This window comes from Corythoichthys intestinalis, chromosome 2 (genome assembly GCF_030265065.1).
Source record: "Corythoichthys intestinalis isolate RoL2023-P3 chromosome 2, ASM3026506v1, whole genome shotgun sequence".
NCBI lineage: Eukaryota > Metazoa > Chordata > Actinopteri > Syngnathiformes > Syngnathidae > Corythoichthys > Corythoichthys intestinalis.
Window position 1 is genome coordinate 66,542,015 of NC_080396.1, and position 13,773 is coordinate 66,555,787.

The 13,773-nt window shown below is 40.5% G+C and overlaps 1 protein-coding gene across 1 annotated transcript in view; it reads right to left on the reverse strand.

The window, feature by feature from the left end:
* Nucleotides 1–7,628: 7,628 nt before the first annotated feature.
* Nucleotides 7,629–13,773, reverse strand: part of LOC130907767 (cadherin-4-like) — a 429,614-nt gene continuing 423,469 nt past the window's right edge. The window contains exon 17 of the mRNA XM_057823203.1: nucleotides 7,629–12,145. Coding sequence (XP_057679186.1) covers nucleotides 11,939–12,145 — 207 coding nt within the window. The 3' untranslated portion in view covers nucleotides 7,629–11,938. The remainder of the gene's footprint in view (nucleotides 12,146–13,773) is intronic.

Below are 13,773 nucleotides of genomic sequence, written 5' to 3' on the forward strand. Positions count from 1 at the left end.
TGATTTTTTTTTCTACTTTGTAAATGTCGTGCATTTTTTAAATTTTTTTAACTAAGTTAAGCGTTTTAGCTTTCAGACTCCCTCAGAGAAAACAAGTGGGACTTGGTGTGTGGCTCCCTCGAGGTCGCTGCATTTAGAGGAAGCACTTGGTGTGTTAATGGTAACATCTCTCTTTGTACATAAATATCCCATATTAAGGCATGGAAACAGACATGGAAATAGTCAGGTGCGGCGTATATAAATGGATTTTTTTCCCTTTAAGGTACTACAGTAGTACCACTACAGTGGTATGAAAAAGTATCTCAACATTGTGGAATTTCTCATATTTCTGCATTAAATCACCATCAAATGTGATCTGATCTTTGTCAAAATCACACAGATGAAAAAAAACAGTGTCTTCTTTAACTAAAACCACCCAAATATTTATAGGTTTTCATTTTTTTTAATGGGGATAGTATTCAATTCAATTTCAATTCAATTTTATTTGTATAGCCCAGGGGTCCCCAAACTACGGCCTGCCTCCACATTTGGTCCGGCCCCCTGAACAATACCAGAGAGCACTTTTTTTTTTTTTTCAATAGTGTTATTTATTTCCTGGCTTTTTTTTCTGTGAAGAACCCAGAGACGGTTATTTGGTTATTATGTATTTAATTAATCAATGAATGAATGAATGAATGTATATATACACACACATCCAGCAAATCCAGTATCCATAGCCTGGACTTTGACTTGGCCACTCCAGGACGTGTATTTTGTTCTTCTGAATCCATTCTGTAGATTATTTACTTCTGTATTTTGAATCACTGTCTTGTTGCAGCATCCATCCTCTTTTTAGCTTCAACTGTCTGACAGACAGCCTTGGGTTTTCCTTCAAAACATCCTGACAAACTTTTGATTTCATTCTTCCATTAATGATTGCAAGTTGTCCAGGCCCAGAGGCAGCACAAAAGCCCCAAATCATGATGCTCCCTCCATCATGTTTCATGGTGGGGATGAGGTGTTAATGTCGGTGAGCTGTTCCACTTTTCCTCCACACTCGACGTTGTGTGTTACTCCCAAACAATTCCACTTTGGTTTCATCAATCCACAAAATATTTTGCCAAAACGTCTGTGGAGTGTCCAAGTGCCTTTTTGCCAACAATAAACGAGCAACAATGTGTTTTTTTTAGACAGCAGTGGCTTCCTTCGTGGAGTCCTCTCAGGAACACCATTCTTGGCTATAGTTTTACATATAGTTGATGTTTGCACAAAGATATTGGACTGTGCCAGTGATTTCTGTAAGTCTTTAGCAGACACTCGAGAGTTCTTTTTTTTATCTGAGTATTCTGCGCTGAACTCTTGTAGTCATCTTTGGTGGACGGCCACTCCTTGGGAGAGAAGCAACAGTGCCAAACTCGCTCCATTTGTAGACAACTTTTCTGACTGCCGATTGATGAACATCCAGACTTTTAGAGATGATTTTGTATCCTTTCCCAGCTTTATACAAATCAACAATCCTTGATCGCAGGTCTTCAGACAGCTCTTTTGACCGAGCCATTATGCACATCAGACAATGCTTCTTATCAAGACAATTCTTACAAGATGTGTGTTTTATAGTTAGCAGGGCAGCTTTAAACCACTCATCAGTGATTGGGCACACGCCTGACTCAAATTGTTTGGTAAAAATTGGTTGCAATCGCTCTTTATGTCTTATTAGGCAGAGGGTTCACTTACCTATTTTTCCCCCTTCTGTCATTGTTTGCGTGCTATCCTTATTAAAATATGAAAAACAAATAATTTTTGGGTGGTGTTAGTTAAAGCAGACATTTTTTTTTTTACATCTGTGTGATTTTGACAAAGATCAGATCACATTTGATAGTTATTTTATGCTGAAATGTGAGAAATCCAAAAGGTTTAGATAATTTTTGCTACCACTGTACATATGGTTTTAATTTGTTCCAGGACCTAGGTTGTACGTTGAAATGGTCGTCAAGTGGGATTTTCCCATAAGAATACATTATAATTCGATTAATTCGTTCAAGAGCCCAAAAACCTAGGGCAGATCCTTAATAAATATGGTAAGTGTCGCATTTTCCTCTGTTCATCACCTGCACTAACCTTCTTAACACCCATGTTGATTTCTCTCAAGAAAATCCGCTGTGCGTCTGTCCTGCGGAAAAACAATGAGATTGCGACACTGTCATAAATCGTCGTATTTTGCGCATGTCGTCATATGTTGAGACAAAAGACAAGTCAAATTTCACGACATGTCGAAATGAGGAGATGGTATGTTGGTGCGATGGTATGTCGAGGTACCGCTGGAAATGGAATTTGTAGTATCAATGTAAAATACTTTTCTACTCCATGCATACTCCACCAATGCCCTGATGAGTACTCCAGCTCAGACTCCAAGGTTTATGTTCATGCTTGTACAAGGATGCGCGCCTTGAACAAGCTTAAACTGCCTGTGACACGAAAAAGCATGTTTATCTCATAATACACTAGGTATTTTATGCTCCTGAATGAAATGGGCCGCTTGGATGTGTTTGGAAGTGATCGCTATATTTATTTAGTTTTTTTAATCCCGTACCATGAAAATGAGTGACTTCCGGCAAAAGTCTCGAGTTGAGAAAGAGGGCGCTGTGACGTGTACAGAGGAAGGAGTCCTCTTCACTATACAGCCGTACTGTTGTGTATGGGGACGAATGATTCAGCTGATTTTGCGGATTAATACGTTTATTTTTCGCATCGCGCCAGCCAAACGGCTGCAGAAAAATCTTGCTGTACGAGGAAGAGGCGTGTGCGCCTTTTTGGGGTTTCAAAAGGTTCCCATTCACCGGTGGATATTGGCCAAAACAAGTGGGACCACTGGACTTACCAGGAAGTGAGTAAACATTGTGTTTTGCATTATGTCAAATACTGGGATCATTTTAATATGTAGGTGGCTTGCATTTTGTGGCTGACATGCTCCTTGCTCCCTCGGCCGACGACCGGGGGTTTGTCGCACATACCCCCGCCGGGAGAGCACTATGCTCGGCTTTTTCCCCTCTTCATGTGCCCGGCGTTCTGTCAAATTTTCCGACCAATCAGAAATTGCAACTTTGAGTTACAAATAGCCGCGAATACAGCGATTACAAAATAAACACTACAAACTTTCTTTAAATAAAGGACTACTTACGTTTGATCATGGATGAGCAAAAAACTCTCCTCATACACATTAGCTGCACAACAACTGCAGCCGCTCGCCTATAACTCTCTCTGGCTGTTTACGACTTCGCCGTGTAGTAAAGCATTATTTTGCCATATTCGTGTTGACCATTTGGCAGCTACACGTTCCTCCTGTTCAGTGGTCATTGTCCGGCTGCTTCCCCGGTGAGCTCTCCTGTCCGTAGTAGCAGGGAAACGAGCTGTAAATTGCTCTCCGCCGGGCAGTTTGCCAATCGGCGAAGACAATCGACAACCCAGTCGTCATGTGAAATGGCCAGGCTAGTTATGTGTGATTTTCTGCTTCGAAGACTTTGAAACAGCACTCGGTTCGGGTTAGCATGTCGGCTAGCTGTCACGCCTCTTGGTTTGTTTACATTCTCCGAAGCCGGGGAAGGGAAATGACATAAGCCCGATTTAAGTGGCATAAAATATCATTCAGGAGGTGGGACAGTAAAGGTGAAGTCGACAGTTGTGACTATTGTGGAGCAATTTTGACATGTCGTACTGAATAAATGCATTTTTAATATTTCATATTCCATTTAGCACAAGACTGTTACTTGTCATGACCATATCATTTATTTAGCTATTGGGAAAAATACTTGGATAAAAAGAATATCCTGTAAAAATATTGGAGAGACTGAAACACTGACATTTTGCGGCTCTCTTCGTCGCGTTTTCCTCGTTGTGAATAATTCCCTCTCAATGGGCTGCATACTAAATCAGATAAAATCATGACTCTGCTGACGTCATCCACCTGTTGGGGACGCTAGAGCCCTATAATGGTAGGCGTGGCTAACTGGCAAATTAAAAGACTAATTTCTTGTCATCTGCGCCTTGCTAAATTGCTGTATATAGTCGAATCGTCTCAAAATATAATTTCTAATTCACATAATAATCCTATTTAAGACTTTTTTTTTCTCCTGTTGTACGCACTTTAAAACAGAGGTGGCAGTTAAAACAGAGGTGGCAGTTATGCTTTAGGCCGGAGGTGGCAGTCGCGAGTAAAAAAAAGTGACAAACCTCATATAGCACCTTTAAATATTGAGCTATTTGGCTCTGTGACTTCTAGACAGGTGCACTCAATCCTGTGGTATATATTTGATTAAAGTTGAAATGAAAAACAATTAAATTAAAACAATTATGTCAGGAACTGAGTGTCCCTTTGTTTGTACTCTATACTTGTATCTCTTCAACCATGCAAACTTGTTCATTGAGTGCTGTTCATACCTTTGAATTATTAATGTGTGATTGACTGTAAAATGAGTACCCATGTAGTCGTATTCAGTATTTTTTCATTTTGGAAGCAGAATAAATTTATTGGCCTATTACCTCACCCTCCTTCTCTTTATGGTAGCAAAGCCTTCTGACAGATGGATGAGTATAAAATTTATTTTATATTGTTCAAAACAAAAATATATTCACCCCCCCTACAGTCAATTAAGTTGTTTTAAACATATAAAACAATATATCTTTGATACATTGCTTTTCATTGGACTGCTGTTTTTTAATGTGTTTTTGGAGAGGCAGCGTTGGGATGCCATTTGTGCTGAAACAACAGCAACATTTTGTCAAATTTAGCTTCGATGTGTAAAAACCTGGTGTGGATATTTGGGGGTCAGTTATTATTATTATTTTTGTGCACATTTTCAACCACATTTGTCAACTTAGAGATATGTTTAATATTTACTGTATACATCGGTACCTCTACATACGAAGGTAATTCGTTCCAGGACCTTGTTTGCAAGTCTAATCGGTCGTATGTCGAGCAGGATTTTTCCATAAGAATACATTATAATCCCATTAATTCGTTCCACAGCCTGAAAACCTTCACTAAATCCTAAACAAATGTTGCTGGTACGACTGCAAATAGCAATTACACAGAGCAAAACAAAGAAATTATGACTAAAAATCAGAATATAATAATATTGATAATAATAATACCCGTAATAATATAACAACTGGGGTTCTAATGTGACGGATGTGTTTTGCGTGGTGTACCTGAACGCATCGCATGGCTAACTTAACAGAGGGAGGACGCTTACTTTCACTTTGTATAGCTGGGGCGGACAATATGCATGTTTTGTTGCATAAGTTCTGAAATAAATGATTAAAAACCTGTCGAAGCTGGGGACGTTTTGGCGATGTTACCACAATAATAATTGTCACCTTGACTTATAAAGACTGGCAAACGAAGGTCGGAGGAGGACCGTCGAGATTCTAGACATTCTACGGCGGTATTGTCAAGTCAGTTCACGGACCATGCTCATTTTATTGTATCATTTCCATTGTAAGCCTCACTTTTTTCCTTTTTTGCCACCTGCACATAACATTCATGGAACCCATGTTGATTTCTTTCACAAGAAAATCTGGTGTGCGTCCGTCTTGTGGGAAAACAAAGTAACTGCGGCGCTGTCATAAATCGTCGTCGGATGTAGAAACAAATGGCGAATCAAATTTTACGTCGGATGGCGAAAGGATCGTGTGTCGAAGCGATCTTATGTCGAGGTACCACTGTATTAAATGTTACACCTTAATTTTAAATCTAAACATTAGATGTTTAAACAAAATTTTACATCAGGGGCCTATTATCTTGTGTCACTAGAGTAGACATTTTTAGTCATATGAAATCACACCGTTGGCCCAGTATAGTTACAGTATTAAATGTGAACTCAAGCTTTAGTGTTCATTTCTCTTACAGTGCCTTGCAAAAGTATTCGGCCCCCTTGAATCCTGCAACCTTTCGCCACATTTCAGGCTTCAAACGTAAAGATATGAAATTTAATTTTTTTGTCAAGAATCAACAACAAGTGGGACACAATCGTGAAGTGGAACAACATTTATTGGATAATTTCAACTTTTTTAACGAATAAAAAACTGAAAAGTGGGGCGTCCAATATTATTCGGCCCCTTTACTTTCAGTGCAGCAAACTCACTCCAGAAGTTCAGTGAGGATTTCTGAATGATCCAATGTTGTCCTAAATGACCGGTGATGATAAATAGAATCCACCTGTGTGTAATCAAGTCTCCGTATAAATGCACCTGCTCTGTGATAGTCTCAGGGTTCTGTTTAAAGTGCAGAGAGTATTATGAAAACCAAGGAACATACCAGGCAGGTCCGAGATACTGTTGTGGAGAAGTTTAAAGCCGGATTTGGATACAAAAAGATTTCCCAAGCTTTAAACATCTCAAGGAGCACTGTGCAAGCCATCATATTGAAATGGAAGGAGCATCAGACGACTGCAAATCTACCAAGACCCGGCCGTCCTTCCAAACTTTCTTCTCAAACAAGGAGAAAACTGATCAGAGATGCAGCCAAGAGGCCCATGATCACTCTGGATGAACTGCAGAGATCTACAGCTGAGGTGGGAGAGTCTGTCCATAGGACAACAATCAGTCGTACACTGCACAAATCTGGCCTTTATGGAAGAGTGGCAAGAAGAAAGCCATTTCTCAAAGATATCCATAAAAAGTCTCGTTTAAAATTTGCCACAAGCCACCTGGGAGACACACCAAACATGTGGAAGAAGGTGCTCTGGTCAGATGAAACCAAAATTGAACTTTTTGGCCACAATGCAAAACGATATGTTTGGCGTAAAAGCAACACAGCTCATCACCCTGAACACACCATCCCCACTGTCAAACATGGTGGTGGCAGCATCATGGTTTGGGCCTGCTTTTCTTCAGCAGGGACAGGGAAGATGGTTAAAATTGACGGGAAGATGGATGCAGCCAAATACAGGAACATTCTGGAAGAAAACCTGTTGGTATCTGCACAAGACCTGAGACTGGGACGGAGATTTATCTTCCAACAGGACAATGATCCAAAACATAAAGCCAAATCTACAATGGAATGGTTCAAAAATAAACGTATCCAGGTGTTAGAATGGCCAAGTCAAAGTCCAGACCTGAATCCAATCGAGAATCTGTGGAAAGAGCTGAAGACTGCTGTTCACAAACACTCTCCATCCAACCTCACTGAGCTCGAGCTGTTTTGCAAGGAAGAATGGGCAAGAATGTCAGTCTCTCGATGTGCAAAACTGATAGAAACATACCCCAAGCGACTTGCAGCTGTAATTGGAGCAAAAGGTGGCGCTACAAAGTATTAACGCAAGGGCGAATAATATTGCACGCCCCACTTTTCAGTTTTTTATTTGTTAAAAAAGTTTAAATTATCCAATAAATTTTGTTCCACTTCACGATTGTGTCCCACTTGTTGTTGATTCTTGACAAAAAATTAAAATTTTATATCTTTATGTTTGAAGCCTGAAATGTGGCGAAAGGTTGCAAGGTTCAAGGGGGCCGAATACTTTTGCAAGGCACTGTATTCATGTTTTATCTAAGAATCTTTCTTCTTACAACTTTAAACATATTTTCTGTTTTGTGAGCATGTGAAAATACAGATGCAAAAACAAGAGAGAAACAGTATTCTTATAAGGACGGGATCTTTTTTTTTTTTTTTATTCATTTATAACACATGGTGCTTCAGCTCAGCATCTATTTTACAATGTTGATATGCATGGCTGCGCATGTATACTGTACGGTATTTGGAAATCAAAATTGCAATGGCACTAAAAACACACGCTTGAAACAACATAGTCTTTTTGGCTCATTTTTCTTTCTTTTTTACAAAATGGGTACAAACACCAATACAAAATGCTTGTGCTGTTGACAATTTACAAAAATGTTTTCTTAAAGATTAAACACCTGTGCAATTTTCGGTATAACTTTTCATCTCACGCTTGTGGATATGGTTTGCCGGAACTCCATGCAACCGTAGTCATGCGGGTTGCGAAATGTTCTCACGTCGTATGGTTACTGTGATAGAACTCATCTGGCCATCATAAAAAACAAACAAACAAAAAAAAACCATGCAGAAAATCTCCAGTCGTACATTAAACTTGGTCTTTTTGGCGAGCAAAAATTATATTATTTACATTTGAACTTGAGAGATTTGTAAGAAAACAACAAAACTTTGTTGTCGTAGCGACCATACCCTTTTATGGGTCCTATGTGTGTATGGTCTTTCATTATTTGTCATCTTTCCACTCAGTTCAGGTTTCAAAACTGAATATTTCCTGATGGCACAAATGAATAGTTACAGTTTTTCAACATGCAACATTAGAACAGTGCCTTGTTATGAAAGGTCAATATGTGTTAATGTACTGTTGCGTTTGCCCCTTAATTAGATCTGGATGTCTGCTCCGAGATTATAAACATCAAAGAACGTCCCTTTGTCCTCAGAGAGCGACCAGTTAGAGGGCTGTTTAGGCCTTGCAGAGGAATTGCAACAACACTAATTGCACTCGCATATGTACAGTAAGGCGTAGAAGAGTGTTTGCGTATTTATATTTAAGTGTGTGTCTGCTGGACTGTATAAGCCAGTTTGGGTTGACAGAGGCTTCACTCTTTGTTCTAACAAAGCTCAGGTGGAGCGGCGAAAGTATGGCTGTGCAAGTGTGTTCAAAACCCATCAGGTTCTCTTCACCATGGCTTTTTAGTAGGGATGCCTACCTCACCGACTCTGGTCTCACTTGCAGAGCGAAAACCAAAATCACGTGATTCATGTGAACAAATGTATATATAAAAAAGGTTCCATATAATATACAACATTTATGTGTCAGTGTCACACAAATCACAGATAGTGGAGAGTAACAGCTGTGTTTATTTTGTGAGGATATTTGGGAGGTGGAGGAGCAACCGGGAGATAAGCGCTAATCCGTAGGTAGCAAGAATCGCTCCTTGCTTCTACACTGATTGCACTTTAAACTGACAGCGGTTGGGAAAAAACATGGCTGTCAAGTTTTGCACTGCAAAGCGCAATCTGTACCTGTTTGCTTCTGAATCATGAGATTCTGACCCTGTTCACCTAAAAGAATATATCATATCCTTTCTCTCTTATACGGATATTTGCATTGTTTCTTCAGTGTCTCTTGTCCCGTCTGGTGGATACAAATAATCCTAGTCTCCCATTTCTTGCCAATGAGCCTTGTTCAAGGAGATGCATCATTTTATTTTTCCTCCAGGAATACAATCAGTCCAGTCACCCAGCTTCAAACTAACCATCACTGAGGAATGTTTTCCGCCCACTCTTTTCTGGATCCATTTGCATGTTTGAATAATTTAAGCACACCATTTATAAGTCTTTATTTCTGTTCACCAATGGAGTAGTGTAAAATATGATGACACAAGCCCATAAGCAGAGCTGCTGTTTCCGTCAGTCTCAACAAAACCTCTTATGATAAAATACTAGTATATGTGTTAAAGAGTCTGATTTAACAAGCCAACTTTGATATGGCGCTTCATAACTTCATAACAAACTTTTGCTGACTTTAACTTCTTCATGAAAACTTTTTAACTCGCAGCCAAAAACTTCAGGGGAACATTTCAGATGAATGTTGAAGTGTGCCTGAAGAGAGACAGATTGAGGGGCTGAGAAATCCCTGGCTGAGGCTCAAATCCCTCAATCCCACTGAGCACCAACATTTTTATATTTAGACATTGTCAAGAAACATCAGTGACTCAATCAAAATAAGAATACAAGCAAGGAAAAGAGCATGGGATTGAACAGGCATAACAATTGAATTCCTCTCGTCTGTTCTTTTACTTTGTATTTGCAAAGTTTTAGGAATTTTTTTTTTGTTCTTTGCCAGAAGGGATTAAGAGAAAATGGTTGAGTGGATACGCATGCAAACCTTAAAGGCTAAGTATCCTCATCGACCCACATTAGACTGGACACGTCTCTGCTGCAAGCTGACTCACATGATAGGTTATGAACAAAGCAAGCTCAAAACAAACACAGCTGCTAGCGAAGCCACAACAAAGACGTCCCCGTGAAGTTGACCCCTCACCAGATGCAAATTTATCGAAAAATTATGTCATTTGTTTGTGCTAGGTATGTGCCCGTTTGTGCTGCAATTTGAGGTCAATCAGACCCCCATTTTGATTAAAAGTGGCTAAAAATGGTGTCAATCGTTTGTGCTGTTAAAAGTTTCATTTGTGCTGCTATCGTTTTTGAGATATTGAGAGATTATTTACGAGTGATGCCCTCACGCTGCCCACCATTTATTGCAAAATGGATCCGAAATGGTGCCATTCGTTTTTGCTTCATTTGTGCTGTAAGAAATTTCGTTTGTGCTGCTATCGTTTTAATAAATTGAGATATTAATTTTGAGTGATTGCTTCACTTGCAGCTCTTCCATCCCCTAACAGGAGCGGCTGATGGGGCGTACAAACTCTCTCAATAACAGAGGGGTGGCCCAACAACTATTGCAAACATAGCACAAATGAATGGCACCCGTTTCAGGTCCATTTTGCAGTAAATGGGGGGCTGCAAGTCACGTCATCACTCGAAATTAATATCTCAAGCCCCTATTTACTGAAAAATAGACCCAAAGGGTATCCATTCGTTTGCGCCAGTTGTTGGTACACCCCTCTGTTTATGAGAGAGTTGGTATGCCTCGCCAGCCGCGACGAAGGCACTGCGGTTGACGTCATCACTCAAAATTAATATCTCAATATCTATAACACAATAGAAGCACAGATGACATTTTTTACAGCACAAACTTAGCATTAAAGAATGGCACCATTTTGGGTTAATTTTGCAATTGGGGGGCTGCGTGACATCATCACTCGAAATTAATATCTCAATACCTCAAAACGATAGCAGTACAAACGAAAATTTTGACAGCACAAATGTAGCACAAACGATTGTCACATTTTTTAGCCATTTTTAATCATAAGGGGGGGCTGGTTGACCTCATTGACCTATAAAAGAATTTTTAATATCTCAAAAACGATAGCACCACAAACTATTATTTTTTCAGCACAAACCACCACTAACTAACGCATGACATTTTTTATATATACAATTGCGTCTGATGGGGGGCCGACTTCACAGAAGTAACAAAGACACTCTTCCACGACAGTCCTGTCTTGAATTGCTGTGATCTTTACAACCACATTTAAGTTGGCTGCCATTCGAGGACACATCAATAATATCTAAAACATTTTTGGATTGCTCCATATTGGCCAGTGTAGTGCACGTCTACATAACACGCCTCTCGTTTGCCGGTTGAAATCTCTGGCACTGGCACCTCACGCAGCTACCATAGTCTTGCAGGACAATGGGAAGGTCTGAGTTAAAGGGTCAGGAAAATGGAAACTTATCCTGAGTTAGAGGGAGTCTGTTAAAATACGCACCACTGAAGGCACTTTTTATTTCTTTTTTAAACAACAGTGCTTCTATTCTATGTAATTCAAGTTCAAGAGAGAATAAACCAGGGCCCTACAAACATGAGGGACTGTCATATCTGGGTTCTTGTTCTTTTTGTCCCCTAGACAATGAGGCTGAAAACCTATATCTACTGGAGGGAGGCAGGCAGGGGCTGACAGAGAGAGGAAAGTGAAAACCTTCAGGAGTAATGAACGACTCTTGTGGAGAGAGAAGGAAAAACAACACTGAAACTAAAAAAAGCCACTGGGAAAAAAGGCACAAAAACAAATCTGACAGAAACGACTGAAGCCAAAATTGGGCTTGACTGTTCACATGAAAAACTATGATAACCCAGCTATTCAAAGCTTCTGCTCAGTCAAACGTGGAACAACGCCAGACTTCTGGAGTTGTTAATTTGATTGGTCGATCGGTCTGTGTGAACTTTATTGTTTTCAGTAATAACCCCCGGTGTTGACGGGACAGAGCAATCCAGGCCAGTTGACAGGACGAGGGTGAGTGAGTGCGTGTGTTCATGTGAGATTAATTTTCCTCCCCGCCTCCATACATGTCAGCCAGTTTCTTGAAGCGAGGACCCCAGTCGTTGAGGTAGTCATAGTCCTGCTCCCCCGTACTGGAGGAGTTGAGAGAACTGACCGATCCAATGGTGGAGCCACTGCCCTCATAGTCAAACACCAGCAGAGAGTCATAAGGAGGGGCTGTGGGGTCATTGTCAGCAGCTCGTAGCCCCTAAAAAACAAGAATAGGAATTGTCAGTTTGTGTGTTTAAGCGAAAGACAACAAATTAATCATGTTCATCCCAGTGGAAAGAAACTTGTTTAAAAAATAGACAGAATTTCATTTTTCTGATGTGTAATAGTGGAGAAAAACATAAATAAAAGCCAATATTTCCAGGAAGACAGGCAAGACATATAAAATAAGGGAGGTTTACACATGATGAACAGTTCCAGTCTGGTTTTCGCCCACGAAACAGCACTTGTCAAAATAACCAACAACCTACTCATGGCAGCTGATTCTGGACTCTTCACCATCCTCATCCGACTAGCCCTATCTGCAACTTTTGATACCATTAGTTACACCACTCCCCTCCACAAGACCTGCTATCCACTATTGGCATCACCCACACCCCGTTGAACTGGTTCTCATCCTACCTTTCTAAACTTACTCAATACTGTATATCCAACTCAAATCACTTAAATCTACCCCCTCCCCCGTTATCTCTGGTGTGCCCCAGGGCTCTGTCCTCGGGCCCCTACTCTTCATCATCTACCTCCTTCCCCTTGGCAACCTTTTCTGTAAATTCAATATCCACTATTACTGCTATGTCGACGACAAGCTCTCCACCTCACCTCTGAACCCTCCTCCTCTCTCCCGTCCACATCCCTGACTGACTGTATTACAGAAATAAAAATCTGGTTACCCACAATTTCCTGAAACTCAACAGCAATTAAACCGAGCTGCTCCTCATTGGCTCCAAAAAAAAAAAAAATAGCCTATCCCTCACCATCGACAACTCCACTGTTTCATCCTCCCCCCAAGTCAAGAGCCTGGGAGTAATCCTGGACAATACACTTTCGTTTCAATCGCACATCAATAACATTAACCCTTTAAAGCCTGCAACGTGAAGCAATTGTCAGAGAATATCCTAATGGTACTTTTTTCAGATTTGTAAAAAAAGAAAAATCAAAATGAATATGTGTAATAAGTGCTCTAATATCTTTAACCATAGCTACATCCAGATTTTTTCTTTCTCATGGAACCTGCAGATGCATCTGTTGACTTGCATCCATCATTTTTTTTTTTTTTTTTTTTAAATAAATTTCAAAATTCTAAATTAGTCTCAAAATAATGAAATTGTAAGTGGATCAAATGTGATACATTAGGCTATAAGGGGTTAACCGGATTGCCCACGTCCACCTAGCATCATTAATCGCCTCCACCCCTCCCTTACCCCACATTTTGCTGCCATACTGGTTCACAGCCTTGTCACTTCCCGCCTTGACTACTGCAACTCTCTCCTCTTTGGCCCCCCTTAAAAAACTCCTCATAAACTCCAACTGGTCCAAAATTCAGGTACCTGCATCAAAACCCATACCCCCTCCATCCACCACAGGGTTAGGTTCTCCAACAGCTCCAATGGTTCACCGTCCACTTTAGCGTCCAGTTCAAAGTCCTCCTCCTCACATTCAATGCCATCCATAACCTCGCCCGTCATACCTGTCCGACCTCATTCATGTTACAACTCCATCCTGTGCCCTCACATCCTCCTCCACCATACACCTGTCTGTCCCCCCTGCTCGCCTCAGCACCATGAGGAGCAGAGCATTCAGCCGCTCGGCTCCCTGGCTTTGGAATTC